This window comes from Oncorhynchus tshawytscha, linkage group LG13, assembly GCF_018296145.1.
Source record: "Oncorhynchus tshawytscha isolate Ot180627B linkage group LG13, Otsh_v2.0, whole genome shotgun sequence".
Classification (NCBI taxonomy): Eukaryota; Metazoa; Chordata; class Actinopteri; order Salmoniformes; family Salmonidae; genus Oncorhynchus; species Oncorhynchus tshawytscha.
Genome location: NC_056441.1, coordinates 80,335,903 through 80,354,040, shown reverse-complemented (window position 1 = coordinate 80,354,040; position 18,138 = coordinate 80,335,903). Strand labels below are relative to the sequence as shown.

The 18,138-nt window shown below is 43.8% G+C and overlaps 1 protein-coding gene across 1 annotated transcript in view; it reads right to left on the bottom strand.

Moving 5' to 3' along the window:
- LOC112235809 (phosphatidylinositol 3,4,5-trisphosphate 5-phosphatase 2A) overlaps positions 1-18,138 on the bottom strand; it is an 80,017-nt gene that overhangs the window by 41,420 nt on the left and 20,459 nt on the right. Inside the window, exons 2-7 of the mRNA XM_042296406.1 lie at positions 11,352-11,415; positions 3,319-3,463; positions 3,149-3,233; positions 2,381-2,527; positions 2,164-2,254; positions 1,477-1,566 (exon numbers count right to left, since the gene is read on the bottom strand). Coding sequence (XP_042152340.1) covers positions 1,477-1,566; positions 2,164-2,254; positions 2,381-2,527; positions 3,149-3,233; positions 3,319-3,463; positions 11,352-11,415 — 622 coding nt within the window. The remainder of the gene's footprint in view (positions 1-1,476; positions 1,567-2,163; positions 2,255-2,380; positions 2,528-3,148; positions 3,234-3,318; positions 3,464-11,351; positions 11,416-18,138) is intronic.

Genomic DNA, 18,138 nt, shown 5'->3' with positions numbered 1-18,138 from the left:
TCCCTCCCCCATCTTCTCCCTCCCCCATCTTCTCCCTCTCCCATCTTCTCCCTCCGTCCCCCATCTTCTCCCCCTTCCGCTCCCATCTTCTCCCTCCCCCCCCCCCTTCTCCCTTCCCCTCCCGCTCCCATCTTCTCCCTCCATGTGTAACCTGAGCTCTGGGGCCCAGACAGAGAGGAGAGGGGACATAGAATTTGAATGACTATTAGATAATATTTCTATGGAGGGTGTAGGGGGGGTCCTCTCTCTCTTCACCCCAGCTCAGAGCACACCCGCTGGGCTACAGCCACCACTCGCCGCCCATCATGGCAGACGATCCATCAGAGGGAGGAGGGTAACTAAACACACTCACTAACAGCTGCGTGTGAGTGGTGCAGGCTTACCTTCTTCTCTATAGAAGACAGTAAGTCTTTGAGGATGGCCAGTTTAGTGACCAGATTCTCCCTCCCTCCCTCCCTCCCCCCCCAGGACATAGAATGACTACTAGATAATATGTCTATGCTCGTAGGCTTACCTTCTTCTCTATAGAAGACAGTAGATCTTTGAGGATGGCCAGTTTAGTGACCAGATTCTCCCCCTCCCTCCTTCCCTCCATCCCTCCCTCCCCCTAGGACATAGAATGACTACTAGATAATATGTCTATGCTCGTAGGCTTACCTTCTTCTCTATAGAAGACAGTAGATCTTTGAGGATGGCCAGTTTAGTGACCAGATTCTCCCTCCCTCCCCCTCCCTCCCTCCCTCCCTCCCTCCCTCCCCTCCCTCCCTCCCTCCCTCCCTCCCTCCCCCCCTCCCCCCTCCCCCTCCCTCCCTCCATCCCTCCCCCTAGGACATAGAATGACTACTAGATAATATGTCTATGCTCGTAGGCTTACCTTCTTCTCTATAGAAGACAGTAGATCTTTGAGGATGGCCAGTTTAGTGACCAGATTCTCCCTCCCTCCCTCCCTCCCTCCCTCCCTCCCTCCCTCCCTCCCTCCCTCCCCTCCCTCCCCCTCCCTCCCTCCATCCCTCCCCTCCTACTAGATAATATGTCTATGCTCGTAGGCTTACCTTCTTCTCTATAGAAGACAGTAGATCTTTGAGGATGGCCCTCCTCCCTCCCTCCCCCTCCCTCCATCCCTCCCCTAGGACATAGAATGACTACTAGATAATATGTCTATGCTCGTAGGCTTACCTTCTTCTCTATAGAAGACAGTAGATCTTTGAGGATGGCCAGTTTAGTGACCAGATTCTCCCTCCCTCCCCTCCCTCCATCCCTCCCCCTAGGACATAGAATGACTACTAGATAATATGTCTATGCTCATAGGCTTACCTTCTTCTCTATAGAAGACAGTAGATCTTTGAGGATTGCCAGTTTAGTGACCAGATTCCCCCTCCCTCCCTCCCTCCCTCCCCTCCCTCCCTCCCTCCCTCCCTCCCTCCCTCCAGGACATAGAATGACTACTAGATAATATGTCTATGCTCGTAGGCTTACCTTCTTCTCTATAGAAGACAGTAGATCTTTGAGGATGGCCAGTTTAGTAACCAGATTCTCCAACTCCTGATCTCCACCCTGATTCACTGACTACGGAGGAAAACAAGACAGTTACGACACACAGACGTTACAACAGACAGTTACGACACACAGACGGTTATGATAGACAGTTAAGACAGACAGGCAGTTCCGACAGACAGACACAACAGACAGATAGTTACAACAGACAGACACAGACACACACACACACTAGATGCTATGTAGACATGAGCCCATTGTGTGAGGAAAGTTTGAGGGGAAAGGAGGTCTGGCCCTTTAAGACCACGTGTGTGTGTGTGTGTGTGTGTGTGTGTGTGTGTGTGTGTGTGTGTGTGTGTGTGTGCGTGCGTGTGTGCATGTGTGTGTGCGATTACAGCGTGACTCTCTCAAGCACAGCTGTCTTTAGGAACTCTAGTTGTTTCTCTCTGGGGGACAAATATCTCTTTCCTCATGACCCCCAGTGTACTCAGGAGCATTGTGTGTGTGTGTGTGTGTGTGTGTGTGTGTGTGTGTGTGTGTGTGTGTGTCAGGAGGAAACCAAGGTGTGGCATGTCTAAGCTTCCTGTGCTTTCCAGAGTCATACATTTTACCCCAACACACACACACATACAAACCCATGAAAAAAACAAGATCGAAAATGTAGAGTACCTGCTGTATCATCTTGGACACTATGAAGGCACTCTGTTGGTCAAACACCTTGGACAGGATCTCCAGCCCAGACAGAACCTTATCCACTTCCCTACACACACACACACACACACACACACACACACACACACACACACACACACAGGTTTTTGAGTGTGTGTGCATGCGTGCATGTGTCACCAAGAGAAGTTGAGAGTTGTGTGTGTTTGTGTCTCACCCGTTGAGGCGTTTGCAGGAGGACACCAGTGTCTTGTTGAGGTGGGGCAGAGAGCTGGCTCCCTGTTTGACAGCCTGCAGGTCCAGAGCGTAGCTTCCCTTCAGATACTCATGGGAAATGGTGCTCAGGCCGTTAGCAGCAGGGGCGCTAAAGTAGGACGGAACAACATCCAATCCGTGTCAATAGAACAGACACGGGTCTTACATCCTCTGGACTTGGCACAGAGACCATGGGGTGCAGAGGGGGCCCTTGTTGTGAGTATAGAACACTGAAGAAGACCTGACAACATCAACTTTCCAATGTCCCAGACTTCCTCAGGATCAGACTGCTGCTGACTCACTCTCTAAACAAGACACCCCCCCCCATCTGATCTCAGGAGGGCAAGAGAGGAGGGAAAAGGATGAGAAGAGAGGGGGAGGGTTCAAGGGTTGGTCGAAGATAGGCCCTGTTCAGATTCACTGAATCTCTACAAGCAGGATCAGTTGATCTAATATAACAGGTAGATCCACCCTTTACTAGGCCCAGGAGTTTTTACTAGGTCACGCAACATTGTGTTTGTGTGTGTGCACGTGTGGTTGTGTGTGTGTATGTGCATGTGTGTATGTGTGTATGTGGGTGTGTGTATGTGTGTGTGTATGTGCGTGCGTGTGTATATGTGTGTGTGTGTGCGTGTGTGTATGTGCGTGTGTATGTGCGTGTATCTGTGTGTGTATGTGCGTCTGTGTATGTGTGTGTATGTGCGTGCGTGTGTGTGTGTGTGTGCTGTACCTGTCGGTGGGTGTCTCTGGGGAGGAGCCTGTAGGTGGTGTGGAGGCGGAACGGGGAGGAAGTGGTGGCTTCTCATCTTCCCCATCTGACCAATTAGAGAGACAGAAAGACAAATAAGGAGAGAGATGGAGCGAGACAGACAGATGGAGAGAGATGAAGAGAGAGTATACCTGAGTAGTCCCTGTCCTCTGGGATGCTCTCCTCTCTGTCTACGGGGTACAGTAGAGTGCTGACCAGTCCCTGGCTGGGCTGGAGGTACAACAGGACCAGCTCTGGGAGGCTCTTAAACCGCTTAGGCTGCACCCCCTGAGAAGTCTGGGAGAGGGGAGAGGAATGAGAGAGAGAGTGGGTACTTCAAAGATATACACTCTTGCAGAGACAGAGCACACTCTGCACAGCACGTTCAGAATAAAGCTGGGTAGGTAGGTAGGTAGGTAAGTAGTAGATTCAAATAAAATTTATTGGTCACACACATGGTTAGCAGATGTTATTGCGAGTGTAGCGAAATGCTTGTGCTTCTAGTTCCGACAGTTCAGCAATGCATAACAAGTCATATCTAACAATTACACAACAAATACCTAATACACACAAATCTAAGTAAAATTAATGGAATAAGAATATATGAATATAAATATAAGCAATGTCAGAGCGGCATAGGCAATAGATCGTATAGAATACAGTATATACATATGAGATGAGTAATATAAGGTATGTTAACATTACTAAAGTGGCATTATTAAAGTGACTAGTGTTCCCTTTATTAAAGTGGCCAATGATTTCAAGTCTGTATGTAGGCAGCAGCCTCTCTGTGATGGCTGTTTAGCAGTCTGATAGCCTTGAGATAGGAGCTGTTTTTCAGTTTCTTGGTCCCAGCTTTGATGCATCTGTACTGACCTCGCCTGCTGGATGGTAGCGGGGTAAACAGGCAGTGGCTTGGGTGGTTGTTGTCCTTGATTTTCTTTTTGACCTTCCTGTGACATCGGGTGCTGTAGGTGTCCTGGAAGGCAGGTAGTTTGCCCTCGGTGATGCGTTGTGCAGACCTCACTACCCTTTGGAGAGCCCTGCGGTTGTGGGCGGTGCAGTTGCCGTACCAGGAGGTGATACAGCCCGAAAGCATGCTCTCAATTGTGCATTTGTAAAGTTTGTGAGGGTTTTAGGTGACAATACACAATTCTTCAGCCTCCTGAGGTTGAAGAGGCACTGCTGCGCCTTCTTCACCACACTGTCTGTGTGGGTGGACTATTTCAGTTTGTCAGTGATATGTATGCTGAGGAACTTGAAACTTTCCAGCTTCTCCACTGCAGTCCCGTCAATGTGGATAGGGGGGTGCTCCCTCTGCTGTGTCCTGGAGTCCACGATCATCTCCTTTGTTTTGTTGACATTGAGTGAGGTTATTTTCCTGACACCACTGTTGAGGATCAGTGAAGTGGAGATGTTGTTTCCTACCTTCACTACCTGGGGTCGGCACATCAGGAAGTCCAGGACCCAGTTGCACAGGGTGGGGTTGAGATCCAGGACCCTGAGCTGTAGTCAATGAACAGCATTCTTACATAGGTATTCCTCTTGTCAAGATGGGACAGGGCAGTGTACAGTGTGATGGTGATTGCATTGTCTGTGGACTTATTGGGGCAGTAAGCAGATTGAAGTGGGTCTAGGGTGACAGGTAAGGTGGAGGTTATATTATCCTTGACTAGGCACTCAAGCACTTCAATACGACAGAAGTGAGTGCTACGGGGCAATACTCATTTAGTTCAGTTACCTTTGCATTCTTGGGTACAGGAACAATGGTGGCCATCTTGAAGCATGTGGAGACAGCAGACTGGGATAGGGATTGATTGAAAATGTCCGTAAACACACCAGCCAGCTGGTCTGCGCATGCTCTGAGGATGCGGCTAGGGATGCCGTCTGGGCCTGCGACCTTGCGGGGGTTAACACGTTTAAATATCTTACTCACATCGGCCACGGAGAAGGAGAAGCCACAGTCCTTGGTAGCAGGCCGCGTCGTTGACACTACTATCCTCAAAGCGAGCAAAGAAGGTGTTAAGTTTGTCTGGAAGCAAGATGTCGGTGTACGCGACAAGGCTGGTTTTCCTTTTGTATTCCGTGATTGTCTGTAGACCCTGTCACATACAGTTGAAGTCAGAAGTTTACATACACCTTAGCCAAATACATTTAAACTCAGTTTTTCACAATTCCTGACATTTAATCCAAGGAAAAAATCCTGTCTTAGGTCAGTTAGGATCACCACTTTATTTTAAGAATGTGAAATGTCAGAATAATGGTAGAGAGAATTATTTATTTCAGCTTTAATTTGTTTCATCACATTCCCAGTGGGTCAGAAGTTTACATACACTCAATTAGTATTTGGTAGCATTGCCTTTAAATTGTTTAACTTCGGTCAAACATTTTGGGTAGCCTTCCACAAGCTTCCCACAATAAGTTGGGTGAATTTTGGCCCATTCCTCCTGACAGAGCTGGTGTAACTGAGTCAGGTTTGTAGGCCTCCTTGCTCGCACACGCTTTTTCAGTTCTGCCCACAACTTTTCTATAGGATTGAGGTCAGGGCTTTGTGATGGCCACTCCAATACCTTGACTTTGTTGTCCTTAAGCCATTTTGCCACAACTTTGGAAGTATGCTTGGGGTCATTGTCCATTTGGAAGACCCATTAATTTCCTGACTGATGTCTTGAGATGTTGCTTCAATATATCCACATAATTTTCCTGCCTCATGATGCCATCTATTTTGTGAAGTGCACCAGTCCCTCCTGCAACAACGCACCCCACAACATGATGCTGCCACCCCCGTGCTTCACGGTTGGGATGGTGTTCTTCGACTTGCAAGCCTCCCCCTTTTTCCTCCAAACATAACGATGTTCATTATGCCCAAACAGTTCTATTTTTGTTTCATCAGACCAGAGGACATTTCTCCAAAAAGTATGATCTTTGTCCCCATGTGCAGTTGCAAAACGTAGTCTGGCTTTTTTATGGCGGTTTTGGAGCAGTGGCTTCTTCCTTGCTGAGCGTCCTTTCAGGTTATGTCAATATAGGACTCGTTTTACTGTGGATATAGATACTTTTGTACTTGCTTCCTCCAGCATCTTCACAAGGTCCTTTGCTGTTGTTCTGGGATTGATTTGCACTTTTCGCACCAAAGTACGTTCATTTCTTGCTCCCAAGGATGAACCAGACTTGTGGAGGTCTACAATTGTATTTCTGAGGTCTTGGCTGATGTATTTAGATTTTCCCATGATGTCAAGCAAAGAAGCACTGAGTTTGAAGGTAGGCCTTGAAATTCATCCACAGGTACACCTCCAATCGACTCAAATGATGTCAATTAGCCTATCAGAAGCTTCTAAAGCCAGGACAAAATTTTCTGGAATTGTCGAAGCTGTTTAAAGGCACAGTCAACGTAGTGTATGTAAACTTCTGACCACTGAAATTGTGATACAGTGAATTATAAGTGAAATAATCTGTCTGTAAACAATTGTTGGAAAAATTACTTGTGTTTTGCACAAAGTAGATGTCCTAACCGACTTGCCAAAACTATAGTTTGTTAATTAACAAGACATTTGTGGAGTGGTTGAAAAACTAGTTTTAATGACTCCAAGTGTATGTAAACTTCCGACTTCAACTGTAAATAGTATATAAGTTAAATCAAATCAAATATTTTGATTTGATTTATTTAACCTTTATTTAACCAGGTAGGCAAGTTGAGAACAAGTTCTCATTTACAATTGCAACCTGGCCAAGATAAAGCAAAGCAGTTCGACACATACAGTAGATAGGTAGGTAGTATATAGATAGGTAGGTAGTATATAGATAGGTAGGTAGTATATAGATAGATAGATAGATAGGTAGTATATTGATAGGTAGGTAGTATATAGATAGGTAGGTAGTATATTGATAGGTAGGTAGTATATAGATAGGTAGGTAGTATATAGATAGGTAGGTAGTATATAGATAGGTAGGTAGTATATTTATTGGTAGGTAGTATATAGATAGGTAGGTAGTATATTTATAGGTAGGTAGTATATAGATAGGTAGGTAGTATATAGATAGGTAGGTAGTATATTTATAGGTATGTAGTATATTGATAGGTAGGTAGTATATGTATTGGTAGGTAGTATATAGATAGGTAGGTAGTATATTTATTGGTAGGTAGTATATAGATAGGTAGGTAGTATATTTATTGGTAGGTAGTATATAGATAGGTAGGTAGTATATTTATAGGTAGGTAGTATATAGATAGGTAGGTAGTATATAGATAGGTAGGTAGTATATTTATAGGTATGTAGTATATTGATAGGTAGGTAGTATATGTATTGGTAGGTAGTATATAGATAGGTAGGTAGTATATTTATTGGTAGGTAGTATATAGATAGGTAGGTAGTATATTTATTGGTAGGTAGTATATAGATAGGTAGGTAGTATATTTATTGGTAGGTAGTATATAGATAGGTAGGTAGTATATAGATAGGTAGGTAGTATATAGATAGGTAGGTAGTATATTTATAGGTATGTAGTATATTGATAGGTAGGTAGTATATTTATTGGTAGGTAGTATATAGATAGGTAGGTAGTATATTTATTGGTAGGTAGTATATAGATAGGTAGGTAGTATATTTATAGGTAGGCAGTATATAGATAGGTAGGTAGTATATTTATTGGCAGGTAGTATATAGATAGGTAGGTAGTATATAGATAGGTAGGTAGTATATAGATAGGTAGGTAGTATATAGATAGGTGGTAGTATATAGATAGGTAGGTAGTATATTGATAGGTAGGTAGTATATAGATAGGTAGGTAGTATATAGATAGGTAGGTAGTATATAGATAGGTAGGTAGTATATAGATAGGTAGGTAGTATATTGATAGGTAGGTAGTATATAGATAGGTAGGTAGTATATTTATTGGTAGGTAGTATATAGATAGGTAGGTAGTATATTTATTGGTAGGTAGTATATAGATAGGTAGGTAGTATATTTATTGGTAGGTAGTATATAGATAGGTAGGTAGTATATAGATAGGTAGGTAGTATATAGATAGGTAGGTAGTATATTTATAGGTATGTAGTATATTGATAGGTAGGTAGTATATAGATAGGTAGGTAGTATATTGATAGGTAGGTAGTATATAGATAGGTAGGTAGTATATTGATAGGTAGGTAGTATATAGATAGGTAGGTAGTATATTGATAGGTAGGTAGTATATAGATAGGTAGGTAGTATATTGATAGGTAGGTAGTATATAGATAGGTAGGTAGTATATTTATTGGTAGGTAGTATATAGATAGGGCAGGTAGTATATTTATAGGTAGGTAGTATATTTATTGGTAGGTAGTATATAGATAGGTAGGTAGTATATAGATAGGTAGGTAGTATATAGATAGGTAGGTAGTATATTTATAGGTATGTAGTATATTGATAGGTAGGTAGTATATTTATTGGTAGGTAGTATATAGATAGGTAGGTAGTATATTTATTGGTAGGTAGTATATAGATAGGTAGGTAGTATATTTATAGGTAGGTAGTATATTTATTGGTAGGTAGTATATAGATAGGTAGGTAGTATATTTATAGGTAGGTAGTATATAGATAGGTAGGTAGTATATAGATAGGTAGGTCGTATATAGATAGGTAGGTAGTATATAGATAGGTAGGTAGTATATAGATAGGTAGGTAGTATATTGATAGGTAGGTAGTATATAGATAGGTAGGTAGCATATTGATAGGTAGGTAGTATATAGATAGGTAGGTAGTATATAGATAGGTAGGTAGTATATTGATAGGTAGGTAGTATATAGATAGGTAGGTAGTATATAGATAGGTAGGTAGTATAGTGATAGGTAGGTAGTATAGTGATAGGTAGGTAGTATATTGATAGGTGGGTAGTATATTGATAGGTAGGTAGTATATAGATAGGTAGGTAGTATATAGATAGGTAGGTAGTATATAGATAGGTAGGTAGTATAGAGATAGGTAGGTAGTATAGTGATAGGTAGGTAGTATATAGATAGGTAGGTAGTATATAGATAGGTAGGTAGTATAGTGATAGGTAGGTAGTATATTTATAGGTAGGTAGTATAGTGATAGGTAGGCAGTATAGTGATAGGTAGGTAGTATAGCGATAGGTAGGTAGTATATATATAGGCAGGTAGTATATAGATAGGTAGGTAGTATAGTGATAGGTAGGCAGTATATTTATAGGTAGGTAGTATAGTGATAGGTAGGCAGTATAGTGATAGGTAGGTAGTATAGTGATAGGTAGGTAGTATATAGATAGGTAGGTAGTATAGTGATAGGTAGGTAGTATATAGATAAGTAGGTAGTATAGCGATAGGCAGGTAGTATATAGATAGGTAGGTAGTATAGTGATAGGTAGGTAGTATATAGATAGGTAGGTAGTATAGGGATAGGTAGGTGGTATATAGATAGGTAGGTAGTATAGTGATAGGTAGGTAGTATATAGATAGGTAGGTAGTATAGCGATAGGTAGGTAGTATATAGATAGGTAGGTAGTATAGTGATAGGTAGGTAGTATATAGATAGGTAGGTAGTATAGTGATAGGTAGGTAGTATATAGATAGGTAGGTAGTATATAGATAGGTAGGTAGTATAGTGATAGGTAGGTAGTATATAGGTCTTGGTGGGGTAGCTCAGAGAGTCTGAGAGTGGGTACAATCACTTTCTGTTCATTGATATTTGTGGGTGGAGTTTTTTTTAAATGTTATTTTATTTACCTCTTATTTTACCAGGTAAGTTGACTGAGAACACATGCTCATGTACAGCAACAACCTGGGGAATAGTTACAGGGGGGCGTGAATGAGCCAATTGTAAACTGGGGATTATTAGGTGACCGTGATGGTTTGAGGGCCAGATTGGGAATTTAGCCAGGACACAGTGGTTAACCCCTACTCTAAAGACAGCACCTACACAGGGCAATGTCCACAATCACTGCCCTGGGGCATTGGGGGAGGGGGGTAGACCAGAGGAAAGGGTTCCTACTACTAACCCTCCAACAACACTTCCAGCAGCATCTGGTCTCCCGTCCAGAGACTGACCAGGACCAACCCTGCTTTGCTTCAGAGGAAAACAAGCAGTGGGATGCAGGGTGGTATGATGCTGGCTCATATGCTGCTGCTGCTCATATGCTGCTGGCTCATATGCTGCTGGCTCATATGCTGCTGGCTCATATGCTGCTGGCTCATATGCTGATGGCTGGCTGGTTCATATGCTGATGGCTCATATACTGATGGCTCATATGCTGATGGCTCATATGCTGATGGTTCATATGCTGCTGGCTCATATACTGCTGGCTCATATGCTGCTGGCTCATATGCTGATGGCTCATATGCTGCTGGCTCATATGCTGCTGGCTCTGATGGTTCATGCTGCTGGCTCATATGCTGATGGCTCATATGCTGCTGGCTCATATGCTGATGGCTGGCTCATATGCTGATGGTTCATATGCTGATGGCTCATATGCTGATGGCTCATATGCTGCTGGCTCATATGCTGATGGCTCATATGCTGCTGGCTCATATGCTGATGGCTCATATGCTGATGGCTCATATGCTGCTGGCTCATATGCTGATGGCTTACAGTGGCGTAAGGGAAGCTCTAATAGCAAAAGGCCCTCAGCTGTGAACGGGTGGGGAACCTGGCAGCCACATTCACTCCGTTTGAGTGGCGTTTCATTTCACTGAAGCACTGGGTAAATCAAATTATTTGTGAAAGCTATCAGTGTGGATTCCAGGCATGGGACCAGCAGAGGAGGGGTACTGGAAGGGGGATTAGTGGGGTGTACTTAGGGTTAGGTATTACAGTATTTGAGTGTGTATGTATGTTGCAAGGGGAGGGGATTGGTGACTCCCCCAGCTGCTGGACACAGAGCACAAAGAGACCGCTGTGTGTGTGTGTGTGTGTGTGTGTGTGTGTGTGTGTGTGTGTGTGTGTGTGTGTGTGTGTGTGTGTGTGTGTGTGTGTGTGTGTGTGTGTGTGAGCACAGAGCCAACACAAGCACCAGAGCCTGCCAGTTACTACTGATCCAGACACACATACACGTGCCATACACACATATACAGTGCCTGCCGTCCACAGATATAGATGTACATACTAACAGCTACATCCATAGTGCTAGGTATGCATAGAAAAACACCCACTGTTCTGTGCATGTATGTATGGAGGGCGGTGTATAGTGGTACCTGGACTGCCAAGAATCCCTCTTCATCTGGTAGGACCCTATAGGTGTGGACATGCTTCTGGAAACTAGAGATAAAAGAGAGGGAGGGAGAGGGAAGTATAGAGTGAGGGGGGAGTTAGGAGTTAGAGGCAAGGGGAGAGAAGGGGAGAGAAGAGAGGGAGGGAGAGGGAAGTATAGCGTGAGGGGGAGTTAGGAGTTAGAGGCAAGGGGAGAGAAGGGGAGAGAAGAAGAGGGAGGGGAGGGAGAGGGGGAGTTAGATAGAGGCAAGAGGGGGGGAGTTAGAAGTTAGAGGCAAGGGGAGAGAAGGGGAGAGAAGAGAGGGAGGGAGAGGGAAGTATAGAGTGAGGGGGAGTTAGGAGTTAGAGGCAAGGGGAGAGAAGGGGAGAGAAGAGAGGGAGGGAGAGGGAGAGGGAAGTATAGAGTGAGGGGGAGTTAGAAGTTAGAGGCAAGGGGAGAGAAGGGGAGAAAGAGGGGGGGAGAGGGAGAGGGAGGCAAGGGGAGAGAAGGGGATAGAGTGAGGGGGAGTTAGGAGTTAGAGGCAAGGGGAGAGAAGGGGAGAGAAGAGAGGGAGGGAGAGGGAGAGGGAAGTATAGAGTGAGGGGGAGTTAGAAGTTAGAGGCAAGGGGAGAGAAGGGGAGAGAAGAGAGGGAGGGAGAGGGAGAGGGAAGTATAGAGTGAGGGGGGAGTTAGAAGTTAGAGGCAAGGGGAGAGAAGGGGAGAGGACGGAGGGGGGAGAAAATGGCATTAGTACTTTCATGGATACCACAGGAATTACATATTCCCTGCAAAGTGTGTGTGTGTGTCGGGAGATTTGGAGGGAGTTTCAACCTGTTGCTGTCTGTCAAACACAGTGAACATGGCATTAGCGCTGCTAGAACTCACACTCACCGCTCTCTCACCACTAAACACAACGGAAAGGAAAGGTAGAAAACCCTCTCTCTCACCGCTAAACACAACGGAAAGGAAAGGTAGAAAACCCTCTCTCTCACCGCTAAACACAACGGAAAGGAAAGATAGAAAACCCTCTCTCTCACCACTAAACACAACGGAAAGGAAAGGTAGAAAACCCTCTCTCTCACCACTAAACACAACGGAAAGGAAAGGTAGAAAACCCTCTCTCTCACCGCTAAACACAACAGTAAGGAAAGGTAGAAAACCCTCTCTCTCACCACTAAACACAACAGTAAGGAAAGGTAGAAAACCCTCTCTCTCACCACTAAACACAACGGAAAGGAAAGGTAGAAAACCCTCTCTCTCACCACTAAACACAACGGAAAGGAAAGGTAGAAAACCCTCTCTCTCACCACTAAACACAACGGAAAGGAAAGGTAGAAAACCCTCTCTCTCACCACTAAACACAACGGAAAGGAAAGGTAGAAAACCCTCTCTCTCACCACTAAACACAACGGAAAGGAAAGGTAGAAAACCCTCTCTCTCACCACTAAACACAACGGAAAGGAAAGGTAGAAAACCCTCTCTCTCACCACTAAACACAACGGAAAGGAAAGGTAGAAAACCCTCTCTCTCACCACTAAACACAACAGTAAGGAAAGGTAGAAAACCCTCTCTCTCACCGCTAAACACAACGGAAAGGAAAGGTAGAAAACCCTCTCTCTCACCACTAAACACAACGGAAAGGAAAGGTAGAAAACCCTCTCTCTCACCACTAAACACAACGGAAAGGAAAGGTAGAAAACCCTCTCTCTCACCACTAAACACAACGGAAAGGAAAGGTAGAAAACATACTGTTGAAGTTGGAAGTTTACAAACACTTAGGTTGGAGTCATTAAAACTAGTTTACAAACACTTAGGTTGGAGTCATTAAAACTAGTTTACAAACACTTAGGTTGGAGTCATTAAAACTAGTTTACAAACACATAGGTTGGAGTCATTAAAACTAGTTTACAAACACATAAACATTAAAACTAGTTTACAAACACTTAGGTTGGAGTCATTAAAACTAGTTTACAAACACATAGGTTGAAGTCATTAAAACTAGTTTACAAACACATAGGTTGGAGTCATTAAAACTAGTTTACAAACACTTAGGTTGGAGTCATTAAACCTAGTTTACAAACACTTAAGTCATTAAACCTAGTTTACAAACACTTAGGTTGGAGTCAAAACCTAGTTTACAAACACTAAAGTCATTAAACCTAGTTTACAAACACTTAGGTTGGAGTCATTAAACCTCATTTACAAACACTTAGGTTGGAGCCATTAAAACTAGTTTACAAACACTTAGGTTGGAGTCATTAAACCTCATTTACAAACACTTAGGTTGGAGTCATTAAAACTAGTTTACAAACACTTAGGTTGGAGTCATTAAAACTAGTTTACAAACACATAGGTTGGAGTCATTAAAACTAGTTTACAAACACTTAGGTTGGAGTCATTAAAACTAGTTTACAAACACATAGGTTGGAGTCATTAAAACTAGTTTACAAACACTTAGGTTGGAGTCATTAAACCTAGTTTACAAACACTTAGGTTGGAGTCATTAAACCTAGTTTACAAACACTTAGGTTGGAGTCATTAAACCTAGTTTACAAACACTTAGGTTGGAGTCATTAAACCTAGTTTACAAACACTTAGGTTGGAGCCATTAAAACTAGTTTACAAACACTTAGGTTGGAGTCATTAAACCTAGTTTACAAACACTTAGGTTGGAGTCATTAAACCTTGTTTTTCAACCACTCTACAAATTCGTTTTGGCAAGTCGGTGAGGACATCTACTTTGTGCATGACACAAGTCATTTTTCTAACAATTGTTTACAGAAAGATTATTTCACTTATCATTCACTGAATCACAATTCCAGTTGGTCAGACGTTTACATAGACTAAGTTGACTGTGCCTTTAAACACCTTGGAAAATTCCAGAAATGATGGCATGGCTTAGAAGCTTCTGATAAGCTAATTGACATAATTTGAGTCAATTGGAGGTGTACCTGTTGATGTATTTCAAGGCCTACCTTCAAACTCAGTGCCTCTTTCCTTGACATCATGGGAAAGTCAAAAGAAACCAGCCAAGACCTCAGAAGAAAAATCCTGAAGGTACCACATTCATCTGTACAAACAATACTACGCAAGTATAAACACCATGGGATCACGCAGCCGTCATACCGCTCAGGAAGGAGACATGTTCTGTCTCCTAGAGATGAACGTACTTTGGTGCGAAAAGTAAAAATCAATCCCAGGACAGCAGCAAAGGACCTTGTGAAGATGCTGGAGGAAACAGGTACAAAAGTATCTATATCCACAGTAAAATGAGTCCTATATTGACATAACCTGAAAGGTCGCCCAGCAAGGAAGAAGCCACTGCTCCAAAACCGCCATAAAAAAGCGAGACTACGTTTTGCAACTGCACATGGGGACAAAGATCGTACTTTTTGGAGAAATGTCCTCTGGTCTGATGAAACAAAAATAGAACTGTTTGGCCATAATGACCATCGTTATGTTTGGAGGATAAAGGGGGAGGCTTGCAAGCCGAAGAACACCATCCCAACTGTGAAGCACGGGGGTGGCAGCATCTGTCAGGAAGTTAAAACTTGGTCGCAAATGGGTCTTCCAAATGGACAATGACCCCAAGCATACTTCCACAGTTGTGGCAAAATGGCTTTAAGTACAACAAAGTCAAGGTACTGGAGTGGCAATCACAAAGCCCTGACCTCAATCCCATAGAAAATTTGTGGGCAGAACTGAAAAAGCGTGTGTGAGCAAGGAGGCCCACAAACCTGACTCAGTTACACCAGCTCTGTCAGGAGGAATGGGCCAAAATTCACCCTACTTATTGTGGGAAGCTCGTGGAAGGCTACCCGAAACCTTTGACCTAAGTTAAACCATTTAAAGGCAATGCTACCAAATACTAATTGAGTGTATGTAAACTTCTGACCCACTGGGAATGTGATGAAAGAAATAAAAACTGAAATAAATAATTTTCTCTACTATTATTCTGACATTTCTCATTCTTAAAATAAAGTGGTGATCCTAACTGACCTAAAACAGGGAGTTTTTACTAGGATTAAATGTCAGGAATTGTGAAAAACTGAGTTTAAATGTATTTGGCTAAGGTGTATGTAAACTTCCAACTTCTCTCTGTGCTGCAGTGCCGTCTATGCAAAACAGCCGAGTTTGCCACACCTTTTGCATACAGTGTGTGTGTGCTGTGTCCCATCCCGTCTCCTGACACACACAGTTTCATGCTGAGATCTGGGCCAGGGGTCTCTCTCTCTCTTTCTTTGTAAACAACAGGTGTAGACTTAACAGTGAAATGCTTACTTACGGGACCTTTCCAACAATGCAGAGAGAAAAATAGAGAAATAATAAAAACATAACAACACAAGGAATAAATACAATAACTTGGCTATATTCACAGGGTACCAATGCTGAGACGATGTAATTGGTAATTGACCAGGTAATTGAGGTAGATATGTATATGAAGGTAGGGGTAAAGTGACTAGGCAACAGGATAGATAATAAACAGTAGCAGCAGAGTATTTGATGAGTCAAAAGAGGGCCAATGCAGATAGTTAAATAGCTAACCGGACTAACTATTTAGTACTCTTAAGGCTTGGGGATAAAAGCTGTTCAGAGTCCTGTTGGTTCCAGACTTGGTGCATCGGTACCGCTTGCCGTGTGGTAGCAGAGCAAATCAAGATCACTTTCTGAGTCAAAATGCAAGATGAGATCTACCACTCAGATTTTTAAAAACATGACTTAAAAAAACCTAAGCCTTTCCAACATGAACCAAATAAAAACCGTTATGTAGCAATGAGATTTGTGCAGTAGGCTATAGGCCCAATACTGTCGTTCTGCCCCTGAGCAAGGCAGTTAACCCACTGTTCCCCTGAGCAAGGCAGTTAACCCACTGTTCCCCTGAGCAAGGCAGTTAACCCACTGTTCTCCTGAGCAAGGCAGTTAACCCACTGTTCCCCTGAGCAAGGCAGTTAACCCACTGTTCCCCTGAGCAAGGCAGTTAACCCACTGTTCCCCTGAGCAAGGCAGTTAACCCACTGTTCTCCTGAGCAAGGCAGTTAACCCACTGTTCCCCTGAGCAAGGCAGTTAACCCACTGTTCCCCTGAGCAAGGCAGTTAACCCACTGTTCCCCTGAGCAAGGCAGTTAACCCACTGTTCCCCTGAGCAAGGCAGTTAACCCACTGTTCCCCTGAGCAAGGCAGTTAACCCACTGTTCCCCTGAGCAAGGCAGTTAACCCACTGTTCCCCTGAGCAAGGCAGTTAACCCACTGTTCCCCTGAGCAAGGCAGTTAACCCACTGTTCCCCTGAGCAAGGCAGTTAACCCACTGTTCCCCTGAGCAAGGCAGTTAACCCACTGTTCCCCTGAGCAAGGCAGTTAACCCACTGTTCCCCTGAGCAAGGCAGTTAACCCACTGTTCCCCTGAGCAAGGCAGTTAACCCACTGTTCCACTGTTCCCCTGAGCAAGACAGTTAACCCACTGTTCCCCTGAGCAAGGCAGTTAACCCACTGTTCTCCTGAGCAAGGCAGTTAACCCACTGTTCCCCTGAGCAAGGCAGTTAACCCACTGTTCCCCTGAGCAAGGCAGTTAACCCACTGTTCTCCTGAGCAAGGCAGTTAACCCACTGTTCCCCTGAGCAAGGCAGTTAACCCACTGTTCCCCTGAGCAAGGCAGTTAACCCACTGTTCTCCTGAGCAAGGCAGTTAACCCACTGTTCCCCTGAGCAAGGCAGTTAACCCACTGTTCCCCTGAACAAGGCAGTTAACCCACTGTTCCCCTGAACAAGGCAGTTAACCCACTGTTCCCCTGAACAAGGCAGTTAACCCACTGTTCTCCTCAGCAAGGCAGTTAACCCACTGTTCCCCTGAGCAAGGCAGTTAACCCACTGTTCCCCTGAACAAGGCAGTTAACCCACTGTTCCTCGGGTTCAGAAGACGTGGATGTCGATTAAGGCAGCCCTCCTCACCTCTCTGATTCAGAGGGGTTGGGTTAAATGCGGAAGACACTTTTCAGTTGAATGCATTCAGTTGAACAACTGACTAGGTATCCCTCTTTCTGTTAAACAACTGACTAGGTATCACCCTTTCTGTTGAACAACTGACTAGGTATCCCCCTTTCTGTTAAACAACTGACTAGATATCCCCCTTTCTGTTAAACAACTGACTAGGTATCCCCCTTTCTGTTGAACAACTGACTAGGTATCCCCCTTTCTGTTAAACAACTGACTAGGTATCCCCCTTTCTGTTAAACAACTGACTAGGTATCCCCCTTTCTGTTGAACAACTGACTAGGTATCCCCCTTTCTGTTAAACAACTGACTAGGTATCCCCCTTTCTGTTGAACAACTGACTAGGTATCCCCCTTTCTGTTAAACAACTGACTAGGTATCCCCTTTCTGTTGAACAACTGACTAGGTATCACCCTTTCTGTTAAACAACTGACTAGGTATCCCCCTTTCTGTTAAACAACTGACTAGGTATCCCCCTTTCTGTTAAACAACTGACTAGGTATCCCCCTTTCTGTTAAACAACTGACTAGGTATCCCCCTTTCTGTTAAACAACTGACTAGGTATCCCCCTTTCTGTTGAACAACTGACTAGGTATCACCCTTTCTGTTGAACAACTGACTAGGTATCCCCCTTTCTGTTAAACAACTGACTAGGTATCCCCCTTTCTGTTAAACAACTGACTAGGTATCCCCCTTTCTGTTGAACAACTGACTAGGTATCAACAAACAACTGACTAGGTATCCCCCTTTCTGTTAAACAACTGACTAGGTATCCCCCTTTCTGTTAAACAACTGACTAGGTAT